Source organism: Talpa europaea (genome assembly GCF_964194135.1).
Source record: "Talpa europaea genome assembly, chromosome: 1".
NCBI classification, from domain to species: domain Eukaryota; kingdom Metazoa; phylum Chordata; class Mammalia; order Eulipotyphla; family Talpidae; genus Talpa; species Talpa europaea.
In genome coordinates this window covers 80,348,404-80,364,420 of record NC_140073.1, presented here as the reverse complement: position 1 = coordinate 80,364,420, position 16,017 = coordinate 80,348,404, and the positions used below count along the sequence as shown (strand labels likewise).

The window sequence follows — 16,017 nt, the reverse complement described above, 5'->3', positions numbered from 1 at the left end:
CATTTGTTATAGCTTCTACTACCTGACTGGAAGAGTTTGTAATGAATTTGCCATCTAAGAGAAAGCTGAAATAGATGACTTAGAAAAGGTCCTTTGAACCCTATAATGATAAGAAAATAGTGCCATTTGAAAACTAGTAAATACAATTTTGTATTTTAATCCCATCTTCTCCAAAATTAAAAAACCGTTTATTATGAATTTCTTTTTTGAATTTACAGTTTTCAGAGCTGAAGACTCAAATACCCACAGACATCTAACAGAATTTGTTGGTTTGGACATTGAAATGGCTTTTAATTACCATTACCATGAAGTTGTGGAAGAAATTGCTGACACCTTAGTGCAAATATTTAAAGGACTTCAAGAAAGGTAAATATTTAAAAAATAAAACAATTCTTGAATTGAAACATAAAAGGTTTTATTGGCGATATATATGTATGTGTGTTATATATATACAATATATTTTGGTGGTGGTTTACCAGATTGCAAACAGCCTAACTGTATTTACTTTTTCTTTTATGCTGACATCCTGAATGTCTCAGGAAACAGCATATATTACTTTATAGCAGATCCATTATTTGGGATGTAATATGGGGTAGTGTTTAGGAACTTGGATTCAGGTAACTTGAGTTCAAATCCTAGCACTGCTATACAACTTTGTTAACCTGTAAGTTATTTAACTCTGCCTCAGTTTCCTCAGCTGTTATAATTGAGGAAAGAATTATTATTCATCTCACAGGTAAAAAGTCCCTTCAATCTACTATTTTCTAATCTACTGAATCTGTCTGTATAAATTAAGCCTGTGTCAGGAATGGTTAATTCTTAGATCAAATTATAATTACACTCAATACTCAGCAAAGGTTAGACTGGTGAATCAACAACATTTACAGAAAATTATTAGACATGTTCTAAATGTTCAGAAAATTGCATTATATAAAATGTTCACTTTAGGTACACTCTAAGCTGGCCAATAGTTTCTCCCTTAAAGATCATGCAAAGTTCTGGGCCTCCCTTGGTAGCGCAGCGGTTGAGCGCTGGGTTGTGAAGCTGCCCGCAGCCTCTGCAGCACTGCAGCCTCGATCCCCGGCCACTGGAGGAGGGTCCTACATGGCGTGCAGACCTCTCCTGCTGCCCGCTGCTCCCCTCAGCAGTGTATTTCGTCAGTCTGCCTGTTCTATTTCCCGCTCTGTCTCTGGTGAATTCTCTCACCCTCCCACGCTTCTGACTGTATCCAGTGCTTGTATAAATAAATAAATAAATCTTAAAAAAAATAAAGAATGGGGGGAGATAAAACAAGTATTCATTAATTTGGTCTTTCTTGATGATAGCAAGTGTTAAAGGATTAACAAGTCATTTTTTTAATGTCTCACAAAATAGGTATTTTATGTTTCTAATAGTTAGCTGATATGAATTATAAAGGTTTTAATCCTTTAATGCTACTGTGGTGACAACATGAGATTGAGAAATGGTATTAAATACTTTAAGTTCTTGGGGCCTCCCTGGTAGCACAAGGGGTTAGGTGTCAGCACTGTGAAGCTATCAGCAGCTACTGGAGCATGAGTTCAAGGGAGCTAGCCCACATGGCACAGCAGACCTCTCCTGTCTTACCCGCTGCTCCCCTCAACAGTGTATTTCAGTCAACCTGCCTGTTCTGCTCCCCATGTCTCTGGTGAATCCTCCCTCCCCCCCCCCACACACACTCTGTCCAACACTCCAGGTCTTGTATGCATAAATAAATCTTTAAAAAAAAGAAAGCTTAAAGTTCTTAAAGTTCATTTTTTAATTTTTTAAAATATTTATTTTTATTTATGCATATAAGACCTAGGGTATAGGCCAGATGTATGAGGGGGTGAGAGGATTCACCAGAGACAGAGTGGGGAGCAGAACAGGTAGATTGACTGAAATACACTGCTGAGGGGAGCAGCAGGCAAGACAGGAGAGGTCTGCTGTGCCCTCTGTGGGTCAGCTCCCTGGCTGGCCATGGAACTCCTGCCATAGTGGCTGGAAATAGCTTGATAGTGCTGAGACTTTAACCCCTGCGCCACCAGGAAGGCCCCTTAAATTCCATTTTTTTAATTTCCTGATAACACTTTTTTTCTGGTGAATACACTGAGTGAAGGAATGATTTTATATATTGTCATGGCGACCTCTTGTGGGGGAAACATTTATCTCACATTTTTATTACCTAAATCATTGTCATACTAGGTTTCAAACTGAAATTCAGACGGTGAATAAACAGTTCCCATGTGAACCATTCAAATTTTTGGAGCCAACATTAAGACTAGAGTATTGTGAAGCATTGGCTATGCTGAGGGAAGCTGGAATTGAAATGGGAGATGAAGAAGATCTCAGGTTTGTCTTTGTGATTTTTAGAAATTTAGTAATTAAGTTTAAAGTATGAAAGGATGAGTATAAAAATGAATGATTTTTTTTCACCCAGCTGACAAACCTTAGTTTTATATAATATATAGTATGATAATGTTTTATTCAATGTGTGGTCTGAAATAGAATGTTTTTATAGACCACATTTAATTCTAAGCTTCAGTAGTTTTGTTTATAAACCATTTGTGTTTTTCCTCTCATATTTGCAATGCTTTAAAGAATATAGGAACTTTTGCCTCTAATCTAATATATTGCCTCTCTTTATAAATCAGTGGTGTTTACAGGAGACTAAATTCATTCCCACATAAAACTGTTAAGCTCTCTCAAGGTTTTAAAAATCACTGTGCTTTATTTGATATACAATATTGTCTAAATTCAGTTCATACAGCTTATAATTTTGAAACAAATTAGGTAGATTAATAATAATTAGAAATGACTACTTATATTTTATGCAAGGGTTTTGAATTTAAATATTTAAGCCATCATTATAACAGCAATGGATGTTGTAGGTAGAAAAGGGAGTGATTATTGTCATTTGTAAGGATTTTTTTTTAAAAAACATTTAACTCAAAAATCCTTTGTTGATTTTTGTTTAACAAAAAGATACATACACATCTTTAAATATCATATAACCCCTGCATTGCTTAATGACATTTTAAAGGAAACCACAAATTATAATTACTTGAGGTTGGGAATATTTTAAGTACTTTGGAAATTGTTCTTAAATAGGATAGAAGCTAATAGCAACCTTTGGCAATAGAAATTTTTTAAAGACTTGGAAATAATTTTGTTTGGTAAACCTTTGATTAAAAATTAATCAAAAGGAGAGGACATTTTGAACTGAAACCAAGAATAGCCTGTGTTTGTATAGTGAACTTTTAGTATATGTAATTGTAAGAAATTATTTCACCCATGTTATTTCTGAATCAGTGAATTACTAAATATTATTTATGGGTTTATTTAAATAAGTATTGAATGGCACCTACTAAATGTTAAGGCACTGTACCAGCTACATTCATAAGTGATTTTCAGTAGCTCCCTTCTTTAAAAAGGGAGCAGAATAGACAACTATATATTTTGGCTAATTTTTTATCTTTTGAGAACTTCAAATAGAAAAGGAGCCTTATTGGCCTAAAATCTTTTAAGTTACATTTTGATTTTCAAACACCTGATTTCATTTATTTTTCAGTACACCAAATGAAAAACTGTTGGGTCGTTTGGTAAAGGAAAAGGTAGGATTCTTGTACATACCTGATTTCTTTCTTTCAATATGAAATGTATCCTGGTACTAAAGAACAGTTGCAGAGGGAACCTTAATCTTCCTAGAATAGTATGATTCCAGAATAAATAGAAGCCAAGGAATACATTATTAACAAAAAAAATTCTTAGGAAAATATTCAAATAGGCATTACCCATTTTATTTTAGTTACTTGATTCTTGATTTTTGTACTAAAGTGTACTGAGATGTCTCTAAAAGTGGTATGTTGTTAGATTATTTAGAAAGGACTTCATATAATAAGAAATTATTTAGAAATGGTCTTTCCTCTATACCCCTACTACCAGGCTTGATGCTTAAAGGTGAATTTTTCCTTTCTGCCTCTTATGTGAAAACTACTTTCCTATCTCATTTTCTAAAATTCCAAAATGAAAGCTAAACTTAGTGTGGTCTTTAAAGAAATAAGAGACTTGTGTAATGAAATGAAAACAGTCCTTGAACTCCTCCTGCTGGTTACACGCAAAATTGTTAATGGATCGGAAACTAGCATATTTCTTAAACCTCACATTGAGTTTATCCCTATAATGCTATTTCAGTAAAGCCATTTCCAATTTGTCAGCTGTTAACATTCCTTCTATTCTCCAGTTTTATACCAAAAATAATAAACATCCAAACAGTTGAAATGTGATTGATTTAGTCCAGATCCTATATTAAGTATTCTTAACAAAAATGTCGTAATTTTGTTAATATTATTTATATCTTTCAATTGTAGTTTTCATTTTTTTTTCTTTGCATAGAAGAACTTGGGTGTAGGCAAGAGGTGCGGGGTGAGAGGATTCTCCAGACACAGTAGGGAGCAGAACAATGGATTTACTGAAATACATTGCTAAGGGGAGCAATGGGCGAGACAAGAGAGGTCTGCTGCACCATATAGGGGTTAGCTCCCTGGCTGGCTCAAACTCAGGCCTCCATGGTGATAGCTCTAAGACTTAACCCTTAGGCCACCAAGAAGTGTCCGAGTTCTCATTTCTAAACCAAATTTAATTTCGCTATCTAAGAAATTTAGACTACTGGGAAAGTAATCAAGGTTTGAAAATTTGAAAATTAATATTGTAAAAGATGTCTGTTTTTCCCAAAATAATTTCTAGATTTCATGTTATTTTTTGTAAATTCCTAAGAGATTTTGGATTATTTAGCAAAACCATTTGTAAAATGCATCTGGAAGACTGAATGAGTTACAATGGCAAGGGAAAAAATGAAAATCAAAGACGTTTATTTTATCATAATGAGGAATTGAGGAATTGGAGATATCTGTCCAAAAAAAGATGAATCTAATCAACAGCTCCTAATAATTAAGGATTAGGAGAATTTATAATGGTATGGCAAAATAGTATTGGATACAGATGTAACTTGAAAAAGCAGAATACTTATAGTATATACTCAGTGTAATTTTAGTAATTTTGAAAAACAAAACTTACATATAAAAAACACAGTTAATTACCAGTATGTTAGCCTTCTTTTTACTTTCATTAAACTTTTTGAAAATCTATGTTAATTGTATTTATTCTTTTTCTAGTATGATACAGATTTCTATATTCTTGATAAATATCCTTTGGCTGTAAGACCTTTCTATACCATGCCTGACCCAAGAAATCCTGTAAGTAATTTGATTCTAAATAACTTGTGTTGGAGTTAAATCGTATAATGGGTATAATGGTTTTCATCAGTAATTTTAGTTTCTATGTAACATCATTTGTTTTACTACTAGTTCCTCTCAGTTCAGGTCAGAATGATATTGTGAAATTGGAATATCCTAGCAAATTAATCTCTAACCCTATATTAAGTATCACTTTATGGACCTTTTTTGGGAAGATTTATGAGGAAAAATTAACAAATATTACTGAACTTGCAGGTATCAGCCATCATTTAGTATGACAGTTTATCTAAATAATGTCTTGTGGCCTTTGTTTTCCATTGTAGTGGTCCCCAAACTTTAGTTTATTATAATCACCTATAGCAGTTGCTGGGTTCCATCAATCAAGCCAGTTGGTCTTGGGTAGGGCTTGATAATTTGCATTTCTAACAAGTTCTAGGTAAATACTGAAGCTATTGCTCCAGGAATCAAACTTTAAGACCATTAGTTTATTGAAAGATAGGAAAAGTGAGTTTAAACCTGATAGGGGACAATTTAAGCTGTTGTAAATTGATGTTTGATTTATTTTCCTTAAAACAAAAAAGAAATTTGAAAAATTTAAGACTAACACTTGTTAATAATTTGAAGTTCTAAAAGTGGCCCCAAAATTATATCACAGTTTAAAATATGTCAGATGATAAAGTGATATAAGAACACTGCTTCTTAAAAGTCAGATACGATGCTCTGATTTGTTACTGAGAGGTATGGAAGAAGGGGCCACAGTCTGATAGAGGCAAGATAGAATTTATTATTCAATGCTTACCAACTAAATCCTGTTTTAGAGAAAGAAATTATTGAAGCAGGTTGCAATATTAATGGTAAAAAAAAAAAATAGACTTAATGCAACACAATTATTTTTCCACATGTCTAACAGATAACAGAATGATAGCCACTTGAAGTGTGGTTTTTGTTTTTCCTGCAGAAAGAGTCCAACTCTTATGATATGTTCATGAGAGGAGAAGAAATACTATCAGGAGCTCAAAGAATACATGATCCTCAGCTGCTAACAGAAAGAGCCTTACATCATGGCATTGGTAAGCAATTAAATATATTTTGGAGGGTAATGTATATTCTGAAAATAACACATTTTTTTCTTTTGAAGTAATGTTAATTTACACCACTGTTTTAGGATTATAGTTCACACCTCTTCCAGTGTTTATTACCATACTATATCCCTCACCAAAGTACCAACAGTCCACCACAGCCCACCATCTACCATTTACATCCCCCTCCTTTACAAAGCCTCAGTTCTGTAGTCAAAGTCCAAGGGCTTCCTTTGGTTTGGTTTTATCCCTTTGCTTTGTTTCTTTATACTCCACATACAACTGAAGTCATCTGATACTTGTCCTTCTCCCTCTGACCTATTTCATTAGCATAATTCTCTCCAGTATCATCCATGTTGCCAAAAATGGCAAGATTTCATCTTTTTTTTTTTTAATAGATGAGTACGATTCCATTGTGACATATGCCACACCTTTCTTTATCCAATAATCCATTGTTGGCCACTTAGATTGTTTCCATATCTTGGTTATTGCTGTAGTGAACATACGAGTGAGTATATCTTTTCAAATTAGAGAACAACACTTTTTAAAGACTTCCCAGAAACATTTTATTTCATCTTCATTGAAAAATAATCGCTTTTGTACTTTTTTGGCTAAATGAAATGATAAATTAAGTTTGGGTTTTTTTTTTTTGTAGATTTGGAGAAAATTAAGGCATACATTGATTCCTTTCGCTTTGGAGCCCCTCCTCATGCTGGCGGAGGCATTGGTAATAGTTCTTTACTATTATAACAGTAATATTTCCAATTAGATTTCATTTGGCAGAATGCTCATTCGCTGTTAACTCAATTTCTTTATCATTAGAATCAAAAGAGTAAATTTTGTACATTGTTATTGCTTACATACAAGTTCATTCATAAGTGCTAAGTATCAGATAAATTTGAATTACAAGAATTTTTTATTTACTTATTTTTTTTTTAAATGGATTTTTTTTTTTTTAAGATTAATTTTTATTTATTTATTTATTTATTTATTTATTTATACAAGCACTGGGTACAGTCAGAAGCGTGGGAGGGTGAGAGAATTCACCAGAGCCAGAGTGGGGAGCAGAACAGGCAGACTAAGTACACTGCTGAGGGGAGCAGCGGGCGGCAGGAGAGGTCCGCGCGCCATGTGGGAACCTCCGCCGGTGGCCGGGGAGCAGCCGGGGATCGAACCGGTGCCGTAGAGGCCGCGGGCAGCTTCGCAACCCAGCGCTCAACCGCTGCGCCAGTGGGGAGGCCCTATTTACTTATTTTTAAAAGGTTTATTTACTGGGCCTCCCCGGTGGCGCAGCGGTTGAGCGCTGGGTTGCGAAGCTGCCCGCGGCCTCTGCGGCGCCGGTTCGATCCCCGGCTGCTCCCCGGCCACCAGAGGAGGGTCCCACATGGCGCGCAGACCTCTCCTGCCTTCCGCTGCTCCCCTCAGCAGTGTACTTCGGTCCTTCTGCCTGCTCTGCTCCCCGCTCTGGCTCTGGTGATTCTCTCACCCTCCCGCGCTTCTGACTGTACCCAGTGCATGTATAAACCAAACAAACAAATAATAAATAAATAAATAAATAAATAAGACAAGACATGCCTCTAGAAAATTTTTAAAAAAAAATAAATAAATAAAAGGTTTATTTACTTGTTAAGTATAAGAACTGCAGTGTAGGCCAGAGGTGTGGGAGGTGAGGATCCACCAGAGAGTGGGGAGCAGAATCGTGGATTTTCTGAAATACGCTGATAAGGGGAGCATTGGGTGAGACAGGAGAGGTCCACTGTATCATATGCAGGTTTAGCTCCCTGGCCGGATTAAACTCAGGCCTTTAGGTGATAGCACCTGAGACTTAACACCTAGGCTACCTGGGCACCTGAGGCCCCTACAAGATTTTTTTTTTAAAAGATTATTTATGCATATAAGAACTGGGGTACAGGCCAGAGATGCAGGGGGTGAGAGGATTCACCAGAGACAGAGAGGGGAACAGAACAGGCAGATTGACTGAAATACACTGCTGAGGGGAGCAGGGAGCGAGACAGGAGAGGTCTGCTGTGCCATGCGGGTTGCTCCCTGGCTGGCCAGGATTGAACTTGTGTTGCAGAGGCTTCGGATTGCTTTATAGTGTGGTGCTTAATCCCTTGCGCCACCAGGAAGGCCCATACAAGAATTTTTTTTAAAGTCAGTTACGTTGAAATGAAAGTTTGGTTTCTAGTAAACAAAATGAAAAGTGAACTTGTATATTCTAAAATAATATTGCAATACAGTTCTTTTTCTCTTAAAAGGTATCTTACAATTTGAGTCTCCTGTTTTCTCCCTGCATTTATCAGTTCAGATTATAGTGAATAAGTTCATTCAAATTAAAGATCTCCCTCAAGTTAACTCAAATTGTAGCTATTTTTTTTTTAAATATAACATTTTATTGATGTTTAGGGCCACTTCCAGAATATATGTAAGATACTAACTAAAACCTTTGGATGTCCATATTAAAGACTCTTGAAAAGAATTCTGAATGTATAGTTTTGTTAAAGTTTTTTGTTTTTATTTGTTTTAGGGTTGTGTGGTGAACAGTTTACTTTTAAAAATTCAAATTGAAAGGGTGTAGAAGTGTTTACATTCAACTCTCTACAGAAAATTGTATTTTCTAGTTTTCTGTTTACCATTACAAAGATAAATGTTGCACATGCAAAATTACACTTTAAAATTTTTTTTACACAAATTGTAACATACCATATAAACCATCAGTACCTTGTATTGTTCAGTTACTGTATTTTGTAATTCATTTATTATCAATACTTAAAGAGCTTTTTTCCTTCTTTCTTTTATCACTACAAAGAATGTATTGAAAAGTGTATGCCATAATCTTATTAACCAGCTTCCTGTTTAAGTTTTCATGGGAAAGATAAGGCTTTTTATCTTAAAGTTTTCATTAAGATGCAATTTTTTATTATACAGACTTTCATGCCGATTAACAATGTGCATTTTAACCTTAATTTTTTTTCTTCTTTTTTTTTTAAATAATAAATTTTATTTTTATATTCCCCATACAATTGCAGCCCCCCCATTCTGACCCCAATCCCTCTCCTCCCGCCCCCGCCCCCCTAAAAGTGTCTCTGGTTCATAGTTTTTTGTTGATTTTGATTTTCACTTTCTTATAGTTATTCATTTTCCTGGTCCCTTATTTAAGTTTTCTAGATTCCTGCTATGAGTAAGACCATCCGGTATTTTTCTTTTTCTTTTTGGCTTATTTCGCTGAGCATGATCCCTTCCAGCGCCATCCATGTTGCTGCAAATTGCATGTGTTTATCTTTTTTGAATGCTGAGTAATATTCCATGGTATATATGTACCACATCTTCTTGATCCAGTCATCTATTTTTGGGCATTTGGGCTGTTTCCAAAGCTTAGCTATTGTAAACAGTGCTGCTATAAACATAGGGGTGCAGGTGTTCTTTGGAATTGATGTTTCTGTGTCCTTTGGGTAAATACCTAGGAGTGGAATTGCTGGATCATATGGAAGCTCTATGTTTAGTAGGTCCAGAAATCTCCACACAGCTCTCCACAGTGGTTGGACCAGTTTGCACTCCCACCAACAGTGCAGAAGAGTTCCTTTTTCTCCACACCCTTGCCAGCATTTGTTGTTGCTAGTTTTTTTAATATGTGCCATTCTCACTGGTGTAAGATGGTATCTCATGGTAGTTTTGATTTGCATTTTCCCGATGACAAGTGATGTTCAACATTTTTTCATATGCCTGTTGGCCATTTGCATTTCCTCTTCAGAGAAGTTTCTTTTTAGCTCTTCTGCCCATTTTTTGACTGGATTATTTTCTTTGTTGTTGTTGTTGAGTCTCATCAGCTCTTTGCAGATTTTTGTGATCAGTCCTTTATCATTAGTGTTGGGTGCAAAAAAGTTCTCCCAGTTGGTAATCTTAATTTTTTTTTGATAGCTAACATTTGAGAGCAAAATGGGATATGTAGTTGCCTTGTTTAGATTACTGTGGGGTTACTAAATTACAAGGTTCAAATCTACATCTGGTAAGTAACAGCAATAAAAATGTTAATTCTTTCATATTTTTTTCTTAGAAGTAACTTACTCCTTTAAAAGTTAGTGCTATGTTAAAATTTTCTTTAACCTTGCTTTCTTTGTTGATATATTGGTCTTCTACAACTTTAGTAAAATATATAAATCAAATTGCACTCAAAAATTTCCCTTGCGGGCCTCCCCGGTGGCGCAGCGGTTGAGCGCTGGGTTGCAAAGCTGCCCGTGGCCTCTGCGGCGCCGGTTCGATCCCCGGCTGCTCCCCGGCCACCGGAGGAGGGTCCCACATGGCACGCAGACCTCTCCTGCCGCCCGCTGCTCCCCTCAGCAGTGTACTTCTGTCCTTCTGCCTGCTCTGCTCCCTACTCTGGCTCTGGTGAATTCTCTCACCCTCCCGCAGCTTCTGACTGTACACAGTGCTTGTATAAACAAACAAATAAATAAATAAATCAAAAAAAAAAATTCCCTTGCTAATTCTGTTCTGTATCTTAAGTGGTTCTTGGCCTTCATTTTTATCAGTAATACAGTATTTAAGTCATGTAAAATCATTGTCTAGTCTTTTATACTAGAAACCACCACCATGTGTCTATTGGATTACAATAGATTGCCAGTCATTTTATTCTTTTCTTTTTTTTTTTTTTTTTTTGTGGGACCCTCACCGGCGGCCTGGGAATGAACCGGTGCTACAGAGGCTGTGGGCAGCCTCACAGCCCAGCGCTCAACCGCTGCACCACAAGGGGAGGCCCACCAGTAATTTCATTCTTAATAAAATTCCCTGAGCAAGTTTAGGGCCCTCATCTTATACTGGACTACATAATTAGAATCTGGTCTCATTTGAAACCATAGGATTATAATTTTTTTTGTTTAAATCATGAGTTTTAGACACACAGATTTATAGTTCACATTTCACAGAATTCATACAATTAAGGACCTACAGCATCATCTGTATTTCTGAAACAGACCCAAAATAAACTCAAAATCACAAGTCATTTTTGTTCCCCAAAAGGAAGAGTATTTTATCAGTCAGTGATACTATGTTGGTAGTTTTCAATAAGACCCTGAGAAGTTTTCAGAAAAGGAATTAATAATTATTTTGTTTTCCCCAGGGTTGGAACGAGTAACTATGCTGTTTTTGGGATTGCACAATGTTCGTCAAACCTCAATGTTTCCCCGTGATCCAAAACGACTCACTCCTTAAAGAAAGCCATGCTTTTTTAGACTTCCCAGTAATCTGCTATTGACCGGCTGTACCTTAGGTACTTAAAATATGCAATAGAATAAATGTCTTCTCTAAAGTGCCATAATTCTGGATTAATTCCGTACAGAGTACTTTAAAATGAGATTTTTATAACTTGGGACATGCTTCTGTAGGAAATGGTTGAACATTTTAATGAATAATTCATATGTTATGTTAAAAATTCATATTGTATGACTACAATAAATGTTAACAATTTTAAACAGTTAAGGTTGTGTACAATTTTTTTCTTCGGATAGCCACTGTGAAAAGTGGCCATAATACTAATGTCTTAAATTTTTCAATATTCAAGCTTATTTTATAAAATTTTGACACTGAGATAAGTAATATTTTAGGGAAGTATCTTAGATTTTAATAATTGGCATAACATGAAAAATTAAGTAGAAAGTCAGTTCTACAAAATATGCCCAGAAATCACGTAAAGGAGGTAAAAATACTGGTCAGAAAATATTCAATATAATTGCATTAAATTGTTGAATTCTAAACTTGAGTTTCAATAAAATTTTAAAGCTAATTATAATTGTCTTTGTAATTTCATGGCAGTGTGATTTTATAATTAGTTCTTGTCATTTTATAATTTGAGAGAAAAAAATACACAACTGATTTATACAAGTGCCTAAAAGCAAATGAAAACTGATATACTTATAACATGTATTTCTATCAATATTTAAATTCAGATGGATAAGGATAGAATTTTTAAAGTTGGCAGCTTGGGTGAATAGTTTATTTTACATAGAGTTAAAAATGTCACAGAATTTTCTGTTTCATTTTTAACTAATACTTAGTGAATGTCACAAAAATGCTCTCCCATCTTTCCCATCTTCCCCACCATAAAGAAATTTCTGTGAAGGGGCCTCCCCGGTGGCTCAGCGGGTTGAGTGCAGCGCTGTGAAGCTGTCTGCAGCCTCTGCAGTGCCGGTTCAATCCCTGGCTGGCCAGGAATAGTCCCACGTGGCGCAGCAGACCTCTCCTGTCGTGCCCGCTGCACCCCTCAGCAGTGCTTTCTGTCTGCCTGTTCTATTCCCGACTCTGTCTCTGGTGAATCCTCTCACCCTCCCGCACCTCCGGCCTGTACCCCAGCTATTGTATAAATAAATAAATCTTTAAAAAAAAAAAAAGAAAGAAAGAAATTTCTGTGAAGGAATTATAAATAGAAATACTTTTCTCTATATTATTGCATATGTTAATGGTAATGTTAATTTTTTTTTTAAAGATTTATTTATTTATACAAGCACTGGGTACAGTCAGAAGCGCGGGAGGGTGAGAGAATTCACCAGAGCCAGAGGGGAGAGCAGAGCAGGCAGACTGATGAAGTACACTGCTGAGGGGAGCAGTGGGTGGCAGGAGAGGGCTGCGCGCCATGTGGGACCCTCGCTGGCGTCCAGGAATCAAACCGGCACTGCAGAGCCTGCGGGCAGCCTCGCAGCCCAGCGCTCAACCACTGCACCATTGGGGAGGCCCAATGGTAATTTTAATTTTATACTGAACCACACATAATGGTGAATCCTCTCACCCTCCCACACATCTGGCCTATACCCCGGTTCTTGTATAAATAAATAAATCAAAAAAAAAAATGCTAGACCCATATTATAGGATGTTAATCAGTAATCAATAATTGAAAAACAATACAGGCAGTACTTGCTTTGCATCATTGTGTAGGACCCTGAAAACTACCAAAACTGTACAAAGCAATGTTAATAGTCAGAGGGAAAATATGATTGTCCCATGACCTTTAAAATTTGTCAAATTTAAAAATTTCGTAGTGTTAGTTATAAGTGTACAGGGTAATTAGAAATAGTAAAATAGCATTTATTTAGTACGTAATTTTAAATATTAGAAACATTGAGAATTAGTGTTTTATTCCTTTGTTAAAAAAAAGTATCAAGAATAATTTGAACTATGCTTCCCTTCTTATATAACTTTTAGTATGAAGTGACCACCACTCCCATGCTTTGGTGAACTGACATACTCCTTCCTAGGTTCAGATCAGCTTCCAGCACTTCATCCTCAATACTTCAAATGTCATAAAATATCTCTGAGACTTCTTTTAATGTGAAGTTTTTCCTATTGTCACTTCCTCTGAGATCATCTTCATTCTTTCCATCACTGCCACTTTTCTTGTTTATGTCAATAAGTTCATCTTCACAAATTTCCTCAGGCAGTTTATTTGGAAATACACAAAAAGTGGCAAGGCAAGCTCTCCCATGGGCAATTATTCTATAACTTTCTATTCAAATTTTACTTACAAAGTTAGCACTTTTTGTTTCTTTGCTGCATTTTCATCCTTGCTGGCAGCCCCTATTTCAGTTACCTATTTTTGTAAAAAGTCACTTGGGTTCATTAGTAGGAGACAAGGCAACACAGCATCTTGTTTTGCTCTTTATGTATAAACTGAATGACCTGTGCAGTGACCAGTCATCAACAGACCTCTGAAAGAAGTGACATGATTAGTATCATGATGAATATATTATTTTACAGAGTGATCTGCGAACTGAAAAGCTAGCAGTGATATTTGTATTTTATGGAATTACTCAATGACTATACCATGGTAACTGAAATTTGAACCATATTGGGGATGGGTATAATATAACAAAATGGTAGTAACAAAAATTGCATATATCAGAACCATGCAAAGCAAAGACTATATATATGTTTGTAGATTATTGACATTTAAAATTCTTCATGTGACCTGAACTTTCTCTGTTTGCCCACTAGACCTTCCTACTCACTGCCCTTTTCCACTCTGCTGTGTGCCCTAGAAGGCCAACCTTCTATGGGCCAGGTACCCTTCCCAATGACTTCTAGTTAGGTTTGGAAATTAGAAGGTACAAATAGGAGATCAGATGAAGGGAGAAATGAAGGGTAGAATGTGTTTTTCTTCACTGCTTGGTCACATTTTGGCCATGACACCTCACCTCTCCAAACCATAGCTTCCACTGATCGGAAGGTCACAGTTCCATCTCTACAGACACAAATTCCAATGCCCCTCTCTGCCCCTTCAGGGTGGAAGGTGGTAATGACTTACTGTAATTGCTAGTTCTAGGATACTTCACCATTCCTTTCTAGTTTCCATTAAAGAGTCCTAAACTTTTGATTATGTCCACTTCATAAGTGTCTTCAACCATACTCTTCCTGAGAGTGCCACATGTTTCCCACCAGGACCCAAATCTGGATACCATGTCATGTTTATGGAAAATTGTATGTACACATACAAATATGTATATGCATTCAAAAAAGGTGTAGAAGGATATAGTGATACTATGATACTCTTGTTGAGCTTCAAAATAATCACTTCCTAATTTAGTAAAACCTATTACAGAAATTTCACATTAACTACTCTACCTGTGGTGAGACATCTCTTTGGATGAATTCTTTAAAGGTGTTCTAACAAAGAGGAGTTGATCATGCAGCAGTTCATAGTAAGGAATTTCTGAACAGAAGCTAGTTTCAGGAATTAAATGAGATTAGTTAATGTTTGCTTTCCTAAATAGAGTAACTCAGAACATGCTTTATGCCCTAACAGACTCCTGCATTTGGACCGTCACTGGATCCAATTTGTGATAGCTAGTATTTCTAGTTTGCAAGAAAACTATTAGCATACACACACTGCTTTACGGTGGCTCTGACTGGTTATTAATCATAGCCTTCACATTCAACTTAATGTTCCTTCAGAACCAGACCTAATTGAATTATCTACTTGTGAGAAGCATTAAAATGGTAATTCTAAAATTTCTTTTTATTTTAAGGTGATAGAAAAATAAAACACCATGTTTTCAAAGAAAACTGTCATAAAAGAATATCCTAAATGAAGAAATGTTCTCTGGAATTCCTTACCTTTGCCCTGACAGTTTCTACAGCGGTACTTCAGAGTATACCATGCTGGTTTTACGATTGTGGATTAGAGAGAGATTTCCTCCCTAGCATTTTTACAGTTGCCTCACTTTTTATGAGCCATTCAGAAAGTGTAAGTCTCAAATACATAGAACTCTTGAACAGAACAGGGTTCTGACCCATTTACATGAAATGCTGTCAAGTTTGAGTGATGCCTGGACAGGAACAGCCTGCATGCCTGGACAGGAACAGCCCAGGCTGCGGTTCAAGCAGCAGAACCGATGATACTAATAGTATCTATGGTGGGAAAATGTGCCATGCAGAGTTCTAAGAGGACCTAATAGAATCACAATATAGACCACGTAGCTTATGCCACCTGCAACAGAAAACTATCCACCATTCAAAATCAGCCTTGGCATGACAATAGGGCTCTCGTAAAAAGGGATCACCTAACTAAAGAACATCATGTGGTCAAAGGGATTCTACGAGACCCACCAAGTCCACTGTAAGATAGTGGCTGATGCATCTGAAACGGAACAAATAGGAAAAGGTCCAGTAAGCTGGATAATTAGGACTTCCAGAGTCTTTTG

At 36.2% G+C, this 16,017-nt stretch overlaps 1 protein-coding gene across 1 annotated transcript in view; it reads left to right on the top strand.

Moving 5' to 3' along the window:
• Positions 1 to 11,539, top strand: part of DARS1 (aspartyl-tRNA synthetase 1) — a gene marked incomplete at both ends in the record, with an annotated part of 59,132 nt that extends 47,593 nt beyond the window's left edge. Inside the window, 7 exon segments of the mRNA XM_084231787.1 lie at positions 219 to 366; positions 2,203 to 2,349; positions 3,569 to 3,611; positions 5,172 to 5,252; positions 6,211 to 6,322; positions 6,987 to 7,058; positions 11,448 to 11,539. Of these exon segments, the coding sequence (XP_084087913.1) occupies positions 219 to 366; positions 2,203 to 2,349; positions 3,569 to 3,611; positions 5,172 to 5,252; positions 6,211 to 6,322; positions 6,987 to 7,058; positions 11,448 to 11,539 (695 nt within the window).
• Between the last annotated feature and the right edge of the window lie 4,478 nt (positions 11,540 to 16,017).